The 14,787-nt window shown below is 32.5% G+C and overlaps 1 protein-coding gene across 6 annotated transcripts in view; it reads right to left on the bottom strand.

Moving 5' to 3' along the window:
* Nucleotides 1-2,358: 2,358 nt before the first annotated feature.
* URI1 (URI1 prefoldin like chaperone) overlaps nucleotides 2,359-14,787 on the bottom strand; it is a 133,652-nt gene continuing 121,223 nt past the window's right edge. For all 6 annotated transcript variants that reach the window (XM_069082579.1, XM_069082581.1, XM_069082580.1 and 3 more), the window contains 5 exons: nucleotides 11,861-12,032; nucleotides 9,776-10,112; nucleotides 7,938-8,083; nucleotides 6,568-6,811; nucleotides 2,359-3,169 (listed from right to left, as the gene is read on the bottom strand). In XM_069082579.1, the coding sequence (XP_068938680.1) occupies nucleotides 2,990-3,169; nucleotides 6,568-6,811; nucleotides 7,938-8,083; nucleotides 9,776-10,112; nucleotides 11,861-12,032 (1,079 nt within the window). In that variant the 3' untranslated portion in view covers nucleotides 2,359-2,989. The remainder of the gene's footprint in view (nucleotides 3,170-6,567; nucleotides 6,812-7,937; nucleotides 8,084-9,775; nucleotides 10,113-11,860; nucleotides 12,033-14,787) is intronic.

Raw genomic sequence — 14,787 nt, 5'->3', positions numbered from 1 at the left:
ACAATAAAAGTCTTACTCTTCACCTAATGCTATCTACCTGTCCATTGGAATTTGGCACTGAAATTTATCTGAAGCTCACTGCTTTAGGGTATTAAAAAAACGAAGGTACGGCAATTTAAACTATCAAGGTTAGAGGTTTCTAAAAAGGTACAAGTGCAGCTACCTTCTTCAAAAGCAAATAGATCCTTGGCAGCTACTGTGTAACACATTGCTACAAAACTGTATGATGTTTTCAAGCTATCTTATTATCTTTTGTGGGGAAGAGATAATGTTTCAAAGACAAAACACAACCTATACAAGCAGCAAGGAACTTTAAAACGTTTCTGGATCCCTCAGTCACTTCAAGACTTCAGGATCATCTGTAATATACAATATCTAGGGGCGGCCAGGTGGTGCAGTAAGAGCGCCGGCCTGGCCTCGGGAGACCCGGGATCAGTTCCAGCCTCAGATACTTGGCTACCCACACAAAATAACTGGCCGTGTAACCTTGAGCAAGTTAAATATAACCCCAAATACTTAAAAAAAAAAGGAAGTACATATATATATATATATATATATATATATATATATATAATCTAGTCATCCTTGAATATTAATGTCTGAACACATAAGACAAACAGCATTCTCCAAAAGGTAAGCAATCAAAGATGTGAACAATTCTCAAAAGAATTGCAAAGTAAAAAAATGTTCGAAAAATCACTAAGAAATGCAAAACAAAACAACCCTGAAATTTCATTTCACATCTTGCAAATTAGCAAAAATCACAAGAAAAATGGTCAATAGTCAGTGTTGCAGAAAGGAAGGTTGTGGAAGGCTATAAATTCTACATTGCTGGTGGAACTGTGAAATGGTACAACCATTTTGGAAAGCAATTTTAAATTATGCAAATAAACTGTCTACCCTTTGAACCAGAGACTCCACTAACTACTGAGCTTACACCTCAAGGTGGCCATACCCACAGATAAGAAAAAAAGGTCCCATATACTCCAAAATATTTATAATTATCATGATAATTAAGAATTGGAAACAAAGTAGATGCCCATCAATCCATATGGGAACAGTTAAAAAAAATTATAGTACATCAATATACTGTGCTGTAAGAAATGTGTGATTAATACAGGAATGCATGGACAGATCTACATGAATTTATGCAGAATGAGGTAAGCAGAGCCAAGAAAACAATATACACAATAACTACAATGTAACTGGAAAGAATAATGATATACGCCCCCCCAAATCAAAAGTAAATGGAACAAAACTACAAAGATCAAGCAGGTCTCTAATGAAGACATCCCCAATGTAACCCTTAATAGAGGTGGGAGGTCCACAGGTGTTAGTTACTCTTTGCAAGTTTTCAGACTTTCTCAACTCATCAATCAGTTGTACTGCCTTTTTTTCTTTCTAAAATTTGTTCCCCTCTGTGGTGACAGGGAAAAGGAGGGATACTTTGGATAAGCATCATGGTGTAAAAAAAAAAGAAAATATCAATAAAAAGGTATTTTGAAAAGAAAAATTCTGTCTGTAAGGAATACTATTATACTCCCCACCACAAAGGGAACTGTAACAAAGGTTCTTTTCCTTTATAGTAATCAGGCAACTAAGAATTACATAAATTTATTAAATGATCACTTGATCAAAACTACTAAAGGATAAATATCTGGGTGGTTTTTTTTAAAGGAAAATTACTAAGAGTAAGCTCCTGCTCTGATTTCCCCATGTCTACCAGCATTAGATCTCAATCTTATATTTAAAATAAATATTCATAAAACTATTTTACAGTTTGCACTGTTCTGGTTACAAAATAGCTTCTACTTTTCTAGGACATAATTTCATTTTGTTTAGCCAAGAATTCATTAAAGAAGCTATAAATAACCTCCTTTAAATATTTAGTCATGAATAGAGGGTGGACTGGCATTGATGACTTATTTTAGTACTAATGCAGCATGCTTTTTAAAAAGCCACATTTTAGCCTACATCAAGCTAATGATTAACACTTGCAATGTAATTTTCAATACATTTAAAATAAATTTCTGTTCATTCTAGATAGTTGTGCTAAAAGTAAATATTTTACTTCAGTTATTTACTACTAGAAAAGTAACCTCAGAAAAGGAAAATGTTTAGAATATCAGACCATGAAAATTCCTTCAAGAGAATCTATTTAGGCCTTTAGTCAATTCTTCTCTTTCCCAACATATAACCCCCGATTAACAGTTATTAGAAATTCCATGCATAAGGGAAGAAAAGTGACTATGGAACTGTAAGAACTTTGAGTAGACATTGTATAATAGTGGATATGTTAAGTAATAGGGTTTCCATATTTAGCCACAAGTTGCAAAATAAAGATTTAGAGACGAAAGATTTCATAATTTTTTTACTTGAAAAATTCTATTTTACAAAATACCATTTTTCCCATCAAAGAAACTTTCCTCTAGAGCATGTAAACATTTTTCTGCCTCAAAGATTGTTATATTATAAGAGAAATTACTAGAAGGGGAAAAGAAACAAATTCTGAAACAGCCACCTATTTGCAAAACCTACAACAATGTAGATACAAAACTGTCTTTAAAATGCTAAAGCAAGTAATGAAATATAATTGTTGAATCCATTTGAAATTTTTAAAGTTTCTTTAAAATGGTCCATATGGTATGTAGAACATCACAGCTGGTACAAAACTGCCTGTACTTAGGTTGAAACACAAAAACAATGCATGTGAATAGTATTCTTTGAAAAATAATTCCAAATGCTGCTACTGCATCATGAAGCAAACACAAAGGTACTGACAGCATACAGAGAAATTAACAAAATAAAGTGAATATTCAAGTATTCAAACATTTATTTTTAATCTTTTTAAATACCACTGATAAAGAGGCAAAAAAGAACTCACTGCCAAAATAACATAGGATGCATTACTCCTGACACATGTAAGTGACATTCATAACAAATTGCAAAACTGTGCTTTAAGATGCAAATTTCCATTTTCTAGGCAGGCCTAGTTTCTCTGTTGCAATCTGGCAGCTTTGAATTTTGAAATTCTTTTTGTAGTTTCTTCTGATACTTCTGACAAAACTTCTTTTCGCTCAGGTATGGTTGGTAATACAGGATGCACAGTGCCTGGGTGTGGTATTACAGGAGATAAAAGTTCCTTTTCTATTACAGTTCCAGAAAAAGCCTACAAGAAGAGGAAAAAATCAAGATGAAACAACAAAATGCTAATGTGCTATGTTGCTAAGGTCCATATTATTTTAATCAAATTAATTATTTTAATCAAAAGAACTACCCTTAAAAAAATCAACGGCAATTTAACATATATAGTCAAAATTTTAATTAAGCTTAAAATAGAATTCTTTGAACAAGTTCTATGTAAGTATCCTTAAAAATATCACCTCTAAACATTTTTCTTAACTATAAATTGCCTTTTATAAAACTGAGGCTACACACAATTCAACACACACACATACATATATACATACACACTGAAGTTTCATCTTCTAATACAAATCTGAATTTTTGAAAAATATCCAATGTTTAAAAAAAAAACATTTTATAACTTAATAACTTAGCATTCTCTAGCTGAATTTTGATAGAAGTTGCCAAACCACAAGTTTTGTTTCCTTTTCAACCAAAGGTGAGAAAAATTACTTAAGCCAATTACAGTGTAATTGTGTATAACAAGAAGCAACACTTCAAAGGAAGTAGGTCTGCTTTGTGGAAAGTTCTCAAAACACACTCTTACTTTTTATGAACTTCATTTAATCAGAAGCTATTTCACAATACAAGCAAGAATCTATTTATTATAATAAAAACTTTTGAGAAATAGCCAAAATTCTATATTAAATGGATAACAAAAGCTTACTTTCAAAATATCTGCTATTTTATCATGAACTAATTCTTTCTGTGTTGAATTTTATATCTAGATGCTGCTGCCCAGTACTACTACTACTGCTGCTGCTGCTGCTAAATAACAATGAACATTTATATAATATCTACTAATTTTCAGGCACTGGTTTTCATTTGATCCTCACAACAACCATAAGAGTAGGGTATTATGCCCACTTTGCATTTAAGGAAACTAAAGAGGGAAACAATGGTTCAGTTACTTGACTAAGATCACAAGTAAATGTCTGAGGCTGAATTGGAACTCAGATCTCCCTGACTCCAGGTCCAATGTTATAACCCTGTATCACCTAGCTACACCTAACACTACTATTAACTATAACAGTCCCACATGAAAAGCAAAGCTAATACAAATGAAATTTAAACAAGTTCCTGATTTTAATGCAATCCCAAAATTATGAACTACTTCAAAAGTTTTAATTTTTTGAGTTTTGCAAAACAGCAAAAGTAAAAATGCTGCTTTCCAATTCCTTAGAGATCCTAACTTATTAAGGTACTATCTAAAGCACAGGTAGACCATGAGTTTAAAAACATTCCTTATATAAATCCCTTAAATACTGAATGTATCAATCACCTAATACACAGTAGCACCCAGATACAGGAAACACACACACATACATGTGAATTTTATGAAGGCTGATAGAAAAACATATTTCAATACTTAAAGAATATCTCAAGTGTCAGGAAAACTATGAGTCCCTCCTACATCTAAGTAGAATCTTCATGACTGTGATGGCCAAAAAAATTTATCATCTGATAGTCAACCCTCTGAGGGTAAGGGCTCCAAGACTGGTTCCTGAGTTTCAGGATTCTTTTCAGGATCAATATATAGTTTGGTAGGGCCTAACAAAGGCTATACTCTACTAACACAACCCTCAAGAACCTCACAGCAAAATGAGTCCTCAGAAGAGCATATTAGTGGATGAACACAGATCTATTCTCATATAAATGTGTGATATACATATGCAGATATGTATGTGTGTGCATGCATGCATGCATGTATGTATGTATGTGCTAGAGACAAATACTGATATATATGAGGTCAAGTCCTGCCTCTGACATACAGTGTGAACATACATAGGAAAGCAAAATAATACCACCTTTCAGTGCCCTCAGGCAACTAAGACTACACAATACAGTTCAGTTACTGGAGAGTGTGGAATGTGAATTTTAAGTTCAATGATTTTCCTACATGTCTAGGGAAAAAGGAAATCCCTAGGTAAAATGTTTCTTCTTCCACATATTTTTAAATACAGCCTAAAAAAGTGTTAATCTATTAATGTAGATAAAAATATACATTGTATACACATACACAGATACACAGACACACACTGAAACATAAATGCATAAATATACTGGACAAACAATACCAAATGGATGAATCTGGCCCAGAACTAAAGATGAGAAGAGTGGGCTAGATAAGATAGTCTTTGGGAAACTACAAACTTCTTTTAATGATCTCAAACTTTCCCCAAAAACAAAGATCCATCTTTTTAATGCCAATACTCTAATTACTATTGTATGGCTGAAAGTTATAAAACATTAAATAAATACTATAAAGCATTAAAAATAAATATTGCCCAGAATGCAATAGAGAGGAATATTGTGGGTATAAGCAGACTGTCTTATGTTACAACAAGCAACTACAAGGGGAACTAGAATAAAAGATGTCATCACAGAAATGAGTAATCAAAATAAAAAACCAGGGGCAGGTCATATAAAAAGAGTAAAGGCATAATTTGACAGTTGGTTTGCTCTAAATGATATCCTCAAAATGAAAAGAGAAATTGAGGAAGGCTACCAGTAGTAAAATCATAGGAAAACATAACAAGTTGTGACTGGAACCATCAGAAGAAATACTGTCTGATATATTAAAGATTCTTGAGTTAATGTTAAGAGAACTAGCCTCAAGTAACTACAATCTATGAAGATATATTTTATTGTCAATTAAAACTGTTATATATATATAAATAAAGCTATATATTTTATTAGCAATGAACAACAAAAATAACGTGCAAACATTACTAGGAAGAATTCTACTTCAAATTTTCAAATATTCTAAGGTATAATTCAGAATACATAAGAAAATTCATTTAGTTCTGAACCCTCTTTTATATGACATTATTTATTTATTTTTATTTAAAGTCTTACTTTTTTTTTATTTAATTTTTTTGCTTTGGCAGGGGGGAGGGGGGGGAAGGGCAGGGTAATTGGGATTAAGTGACTTGCCCAGGTATATGACATTTTTTAACCATCCAATTTTTATACAATGCTTCCAAAAAAGGTCAAGAAAAATTTAGGCCCTATGACTACAGCTTTAAAAAAAAAATCTTATCTCTAAAGAGAGATTAAGGAGGATGTAAGTGTAAGGTTTAAGGTGTCATAAACAGTTTTAAAAGCTTACAAATTTTCTTCAAAAAAATAAAGTTAAATAGAGTAAGATTTGGAGAATGAGAATTCACACCACCGTACAAAAGAGAGAGGTCTAACAAGACTGAGTTCTAAGATAAGCCTTTCGTTTGGCCCAAGAATTGATACTGCAATTCGGGGCAAGTAAATCTTCTATTCCTGAAAAACAGGGGCAGTACCAATTTAGAGTCTCCTTATCTAATACACAGCTGATGATTTTATATAATGACTTTACATAACCAATCAAGTGCTGGAAAGTAATACCTCCAGTTTTCCCAATAGGGGTAAGAGTTTTTTCTGTTGATTTTCTTGCTCATTCAAAGTGCCTTCACTGGGCTCAGGGCAGGCAGCTTCCTCATGACTGAGGGTCCTCATCACTCCTCGCCGGTCCTCAAGTTCAGCAGCACTGCTTTCACTGGTGTCACTGCAAACACTATTCTCTCTGCTCCGAGATTTCAAAATTGATTTACGAGGGACATATTCTCCATTCACAACATCAACAAAGACTCTATGAGAGAAAATACACTTTAACCTACTTAAGAATCTCATGATAAATTTTTTTAAATCCTAATATTTTATAACAATTAATTTGAATTTTCTAGTCCAACTTTTAAAATCCAGTAATTTTTGTAATTCTGGTTCATCTGAAACTTTTACAAATATCACAGTAATTATGCTATCTCAAAAAGTATATTTCATTGTTTTGGAAAGGCATACTTTCTATCAACACAAAATGGCATACTTAATAAATGTATTCGAAATGGCAACAGCTTCATTTGTAACAATTTTAGATATTTTAGATAATACACGACATCTGACCATCTTCACCATTTTATAAATATAGATCATAAAGATCAAAATAAAATCTTTTTCTTATTTTTTTTAAACTTCAAGAGTTTCTTCTTAGCCTTCTAACAATGAGGTACATATTTTTGGCCATTATCCCCATTTTACAGAAGGAAACATGGAGGCAAGTGATTTCCCCAAGACCACAGGGTTTTAGCAAGTATCTATGGTGGGGTTTGAACACAGATCTGGCAGGCTCCAACTCCCACAACTCAATCTACAGCATCACATCACCTCCCAAACAGCCCAATAAACAAACTGGAGGAATTAACTACTATCGACTCCAATCCTGTAAAAAGAAAAAAATAATTATGCCATGTATCTAAGTTATGGCCAAAAAGTAATAATGACCCAGTCTCATCAAAATCTCAAAATATTTTCTCAAGCTTAGACACAAGACTCACTAACTACATCAACTGAGAATGTTTACAAAAGTATCACCCAAATGAGGAAGAGATCACACAACATTCTGCAACCATCTCTGATTAGAGGCTCTGGCAAATCACCAAGTTCCTTCAGGAACCTTCAGAATGCTAGGCTAAACCCACAAGAGTGCCTTATCTTTCAGGCAATTATACGCATGGCCCCGTGTAATACACACACTGCTTTTCCTGTTATAAACTATAACATAGCTTATAATAAATAATAAACCACGAGAAATAAATAAATAAATAATATATTTAGGTGTAATATAAATAATATTTTAATGTGAATAATATTAAAAAATAAATAATAAACTACAATAAAACAAGGTAGGGAAATCTGTTGTTTAACTAGAAATCACGTACCTATAAACATCAGCAGGAGTTCTGATATTGGGTAGTTCTGGAATAGAATGGCTACTATTACCATTGCTATTCTTCCGTTTACGTTTGGCTTCTTCTTTCTTTTCACTGAATTTTAAAGTAGTATTTTTTCCAGTATTTATTCGTACCTAAACACCCCCCCACACACACACACACACAAAAACAAAATAAAAAATAACAGAGTGTAAATTGAGATCTATATAGAGACCCAAAGCAAGATAAAGAGTTTGCAAAATTCAGTACACTATGGTAAACTATAAATAATTCTAACACCAGCAGTGTCAATTCATATCTTCTGACACTGCATAAAATTCATGTGCTTTAAGGGTCAAAAAATCCCTACCATGATTAAAAAAAAAAAAGGTTCTGAAACATATACCATCTCCCTATAAAAGAATACATATGTATTCTTTAATCACTCCATAAGCTTAACTTCCAATTAATTTATTATTATATAAAAGCTGTAATGCTTTTAAGTTTGATATCATTACTTTCTATACAAATTCATCGCTTCAAAATTCATGAATTTCAAAATGGAGAAGACAGGAAAAGGAATTCAATGATCAAAAGAAATATTCAATCAGAATATTATCAGGTTTAATGCATGAAAAAATACAAGCTGTGACAAATAATTCAATTACTAAAACTCCAGAGTTTATAAAACAGGAGTTTACATTTCAAAGTATTAGGGTCTGGTCAGGAAGAATTTAAGATTAACAGATTAATAATCTGATAATCTATTCTGGATTGATATATTACTTTATAAATCAATAACTACTTACTAATAAGCAAGCAATTCCCTACCTAATTTTAATACTAGCAAACAAGGAGAGGTGGAGTTAAGACTAAAAGGCTACACGTAAGTAAATTCAAAATTTGTTTTTCTAATCAATATATACTCAAATCCTTTTCCATAGATTTAGTATATTTAGATTGTTTTACTTCACATTCTTGAACTTAGAAAATGGGTCCTGGGAGTATATGGGACACATATTGTAAAATTACTGGTTTTCCTACCTTAAGAACAATAAGCAAGCAAATGAGATTATCATCATTTCATGTTCTATTTGGAAATACAGAAAACAAACCCAAAAGCTCAAATGGCTTCCAGATATACTTTACTAGTTTTTTGCTGGGTTATGATAATATTTAGAGATGCTTTGACCTAGCAGAAGGTACACTAGACTTGGGAAACAGGTAACCTGCTTTCAAGCCCCAGGTAGGTGACGGAATATATGTGACACCTTGGGCAAGTCACTCCCCTAACTCTGGGTCTAATATGCCATATCTTTGAGGTAAGTTGAACTCAATAATTTCTAAGGTTCCTCCAAACTTGAAAACTTTAAAATTCAAACAGAGGTTTACTGATGTATCCATTTATTTCCAACTGTGAGGGGAAACATTTAACTTCACCATAAAATTTCCTAGCATGTGCTAATCACATTTATTAATTTTTATACATCAAGTAATAAAATTAGTTTAACTGCGTACAGTTAAGGGAGGCTCTTGTAATTTTCTAAATCCACCAATACAACTACCTTACAGGACTCTTTCTGACATTTCTGGTATATTCTCTTTACAGAGATAGCACTGTTACCTCCAGAGGTCTTAAGCCTCTTCAAGTCTATATAACCCTGTGTTGAGTTGGAGGTAATGAACCCAACAAGCCAATCAAACCAAATTATTTTTATGCTAAATAAAAAAAAAATAGTCTTGTTTTAGAACTCTGAACTGTAAAATAGAAACTGTATCTGTAAATACAAATAAAATTATTAATTATAATTAATATTCTACACTGAGAATAAGTAAAGTATACAAACCCTCTTAGGTTCAACTGTATGAGAAAAATATATAGTTGGTACATAATTATCTCCAACTCCTAAACCGTCGTCATCATCATCATCATCACCATTACCATCATCATCATCGACATCACCACCACCACCACCACCATCATCATCATCATCATCACTGTAAGAACTTGAACCATTCACTTGACCATTAAGTAACTTTGAATCTGTCATATCCTTTTGAAAACTGCCCTGAGTAGGAGAGTCTGTTAGTCTGTGTTTCATAGTCATATGTGTCTTCTGATCTTCCTTCTCCTCCTCAGAAGAGGTTATATCATCTCCATTTACAAACAAAGTATCAGATTTTCTGTAAAAAAAAAAAAAAAGAAAAAATGATCAAAATATGTATAGAATTCAACAAAAATATATAGCAAAATTAATAAAAATATATATTTAAAATGTATTTATAAATATAAATAAGCTTAACTACACACATATACACTTTAGTGGGTTTATATTTAATAGGTTGTACCTTAAAATTCTATTATCATTTTCTGCTTATAAGTAACCAAATGCTTAACTCTTCCAGGGATTTAAGAACTGGACTAAAAAACTGGTCAAAAAGCAACTTGGGGTTATGACTGACAAATCACTATACTTTGTATGCCATCTGACCCACTGATACTACTAGGTACTCAAGAGAGCAAATAAGCAAACAACAAAAGAGGAAGAGGGACCATTATATAGAAAAATATTAATAGCAGTTCTTTTTCGCAGTAGCCAAGAACTGGAAACAAAGTGTGCCCATCAATTAGAGAATGGTTGAACAAATTATGGTATATGAATGTAATGGATTTAATGTGCTATAAGAAATGATTTCAGAAAAATCTGGAAAAACATGTATGAACTGATAACAATAAAATGAGGAAAACCAGGAAAATCAATAACATCAACACTATAAACAACCGATAATCAGGATTATCAATAAAAACAACATGGTAAAAACAAACAACTCCAAAGGATTTATTATCTCTGGTCAACTCAATGATCAGCCATGATTACAGAGGAACCTACGGTGAAACAAGATACCCATCTCCTGAAAGAGGTGATGGCCTCAGGCTACAGAATAAGTTATATATTGGGGGCATGGCCAATGTAGGAATCTGTTACGATTCCCTATGCATATCTCACATAAGGGTTTTCTTTTTCTTTCTTTTTCCCCAAGAGGTTGGGGTGAGGAGGAAAAAAAAAAAGATTTTTGTTAATTGAAAAAAAATTACTAAAAGGAAAAAAAAATCATTAAGAGCTAGAAAAATATTATGTATTGGGCATTACTGGTGTTCAATCACAATTTTAAAAGCTATTAGTTCATTAAGCACACATTTTAAATACTAAGGTTAATATTGTCCTCATCTTTGATGAATGAAGATACAGACACTAAAAATGGACAAATGTAACAGCAAATTTTGAGTATTAGTGAAAATAAAGTTAGTGAATAAATATACAACAACAATATGAATGAGAATAAAGATGTCATTTCTCTCCCATTCAAGTTCAAGGAAGGCAAGGACCCCTGAGGCTGAAAACCTTAAACTAAAAAGATTTTTAAAACTATATTATCAACTAATGAAAAATGCCCAAGAACACATGAACTAAAACTCCTGGATGACTTTTAAAAAATCCCTACCTCATGAGGATTGTGCCCTATTTTTCAAAGAAACTAATTACTGCATATATTCCATCATTTAAGCAAAATAAAGTAGGAGCTTCTGTGGTAAGAGACTTCATTTAGCACTTTTGACAATTTAAGTGGGTGCTAATGTGTGTTTTAAACAGCTACTTAGTAAAGTTTCTCATATATAAACACCTGACCAGATAACTAGTCGTCTGCTAACTAAACAGAAATTTTGACAGAAGGAAAGCACAGTTAAACATTTTGTAGTAGCAAACTTATATTCAAAGCAGTCATTCTTAAAATTCAAAGAGAAATTGTTCAATGCTGTGTGAAAAAATTTTCTATAAAACAGTATGGAATATCAGTATGTCATATTTGGTCTATATTCTAAGTAAAGATAGCTAGAGTATCATTTTGAGGTAAAATTTGCCACTACATACTTATCAAGTTCTCCCAAAATGTCTTCTTGTCTTTCTAGTTCATCAAGTCGAGCCCACAGTTCCTTCTCACTGAGGAAACTGCCCTCAGATTTTGGGTCATCTATAAAATCTGCTTCAAAAACATCTGATGTTTTTGGTTTTGAATGAGGTCTATGAGCAGTTCTGTGCTTTCCTGTGGAATTAAGACATATCTTTAGCTAAACAAAAGGCAATCAAGAAGGAAAAAATTACATTAGTAACTATACTTCCCCCCACACACACACACTTCCTAATTATTTTTCAAGTCTCATTTTGTTAAACACAATATCCACAGGAATCAAATAGTATAGGAAGATCTCAACTGGTTACAAAGATTCAAAGGAAAGAGAATTTTTCCAGAGCAATGTGGCTATAACACTATTTATTTAGATCAATTTTGGCACCCATTCAAATAAATTTCATTCCTTGAGTACGAAAGACCTTATTAATAGGCAGTTTGATAGCTGAGTCGGTCCTACAAGCATAGAACCTCTAGAAGAGCTCCATAGTGATCTTTCAATGTGTCTATGAAATGGAAAGTCCTCTAAAACTAATATAATTAGCATGATCATGTCAATCTGAGCATGGCTTCAACTAAATTCTATCAGTTTCTGAGGAAAGGACACTGTGCTTTATAGTTATTTTAATCTTCTTTGCTTTTCTTTAACCAAATCAAGACACTGAAGAAAATGAGAATCAAATCTAAATCTAAGCTATCCATATATCGGATATTTCCAGTTGGTCTAAAATCAAACTCACAAAACTACTTGCTAAAAGTGAAAGTACTATCTTACATTTTATAGTCTTGCTATAATCTGTTAATATTATTATCCTAAAACCGCTTTTGGTTTGGACACTCTAAGTACAAATCTGAAAACAATAATGGAAATTATGATACTTAATTCCTTTCTATGATCTTCTTAGACTTATAAATCACCTTCCAAAGCTAATTCCTTTCTGAGTTTTCACTTGTAGAACCACATCCAAAGACAGCATGGTATAATGAAAAGAGTATTCTAGAAAGTTACTAACTATTCAAAACCTATGATCTCCCTCCTGGTATGCATGCATGTGTATATGTATGTGTATATATGTAAGGTCAAAGACACAGACACAAACATACATGTGCACACACACACAGATCAAGGAGGACAAATAAAGACCAAAAGGCTCCATGTGATAAAATATTCACAGTAATGTTTCTGTGGCAGAAAAAAAATAATAAAATCCTACAAATAAGTATTTATTTGTTCGCAAATGGCTGAACTGTAGTAAATATAACAGAATAAAAATTTCTAAAAATGAATATGAAAAATTTAGAGACACAAAGAATGAATTACATGAACTAATAAATGAAGTAAGCAGAACTAGGAGAAAAATATACACAATAACTTCAAATAAAGAGAAGTGGTGTTTTATAGGTAAAAAGTGCTGCATACAGAATTGCTGAATTGATTGGGTTTTGCCTCTTATTCTTTGGAATGGAGGAAAGGGAGGAAGAGAGTCGATGAGTAAGCTTAGTTATGAGGAAATGCCTATGATGTGAAAAAATTAAAAAGGCATCAATAATGTTTCTTTTAAATACCCCTGGTGTCATCCATCTCTGGAGTTTGAAGACAATTCGGTTGTCCTCACTAAGTTGGGTGTTAATCTGATAAAGGCCCTGGGATAGGGTAACAGGCAAAGAGAAGGGAAGGAGAAGCACCAGGTTGCTCATGGAGGTGTAAATCAGCCCAGGTCAGAAACAGCAAATTAAAGTTCTTGTGCAGATCAAAGTGAGACTGAACCCAAAAGAAGCCTCTTCGCTTCTAGTCTGAGCAAGATAGTGAAATCCAGCCTTTACTAAAATAAATAAATGTTTTTTAAAAATGTCTTTGAAACTAAATGTTCCTGGTCTTAGAGGCAGGAAAGATCTGGACTAAAATCCTGTCTCTGATTCTTATTTTTCAGTGATCCTGGACAAGTCATTTAACCTCTCTCAACCTGTTAATTCAGTAAAAAGAGATCATTATTTACAGCACAAACTTTTACAAGGTTGCTATGAGGATATTCTATGTTTAACATTCTGAAAACTTTAAAATGTTATATAAATGTCAGCTACTATTATCATAACATTATGTAGTTATCCAAACTCTCAATGTATTGTCAACTGAGTTCTCTTTAGAAAAAAAAAGAGGCCCAAAGTTAAAAAAAAAACCTTAAATACAAAATAATTTCACTATTTTCTACAAAAGTAAATTGTAAATCTCAAATACTCACCCCCAACTAATCTATTAATGTTATATATGACATTTCAAAACATGGGAAATTATCACTTTCAAACAAATAAAATCTAAATATATTATTCCTCTTCAGCAAAGTAATAACCAACATTTCCATAGTGCCTTGTAAACCTTTAAAATACTTTCCTCAAAACCAATTCTTTGAGATAGTTAACACTATCATTATGCTCACTTTATAAATCAAGTCTCAAAAAGTCTATGTATGTAACACAGATTCAAACCCAAGCCTAACCGCCTGGTGCTATTTCTAGATACCAAAGTAGTCCTCTATGACCCATCCTGACAAAGTTTATTAGGCTACTGTTATTAGCCAACCTGAAAAAATGTGTGGCTCAAACAGATAAGCAGCCTAAAAGTGAACCACACTTCATTCAATAAACACTGGGAATGCCTTTATTCTTCTGCTACATTTGTCTACTCCTTATCCCTTCTCCCAAGGTTTAGCTCAAATGTTCCAACTCTAAGAAGCCTGCCATTCTCCACAGCCTTGCATTTAATAGAGACACAGTCAATCTTTTTTCAATTCATTAAAACTGTATTTTAGGTGTGAATATCATAAATGGCTGAAATGCTGTTTATTCTACTCATTATCTCTCAGAAAAATCAGTAAGATAACAAAAAACTTAC

Source organism: Petaurus breviceps, unplaced genomic scaffold, assembly GCF_028583685.1.
Source record: "Petaurus breviceps papuanus isolate PSGF00001 unplaced genomic scaffold, PetGlider_PUasm1.0 171, whole genome shotgun sequence".
In the NCBI taxonomy this organism is placed as follows: domain Eukaryota; kingdom Metazoa; phylum Chordata; class Mammalia; order Diprotodontia; family Petauridae; genus Petaurus; species Petaurus breviceps.
The sequence above is the reverse complement of the archived record's forward strand: the minus strand, read 5'-3'. Positions and strand labels throughout refer to the sequence as shown.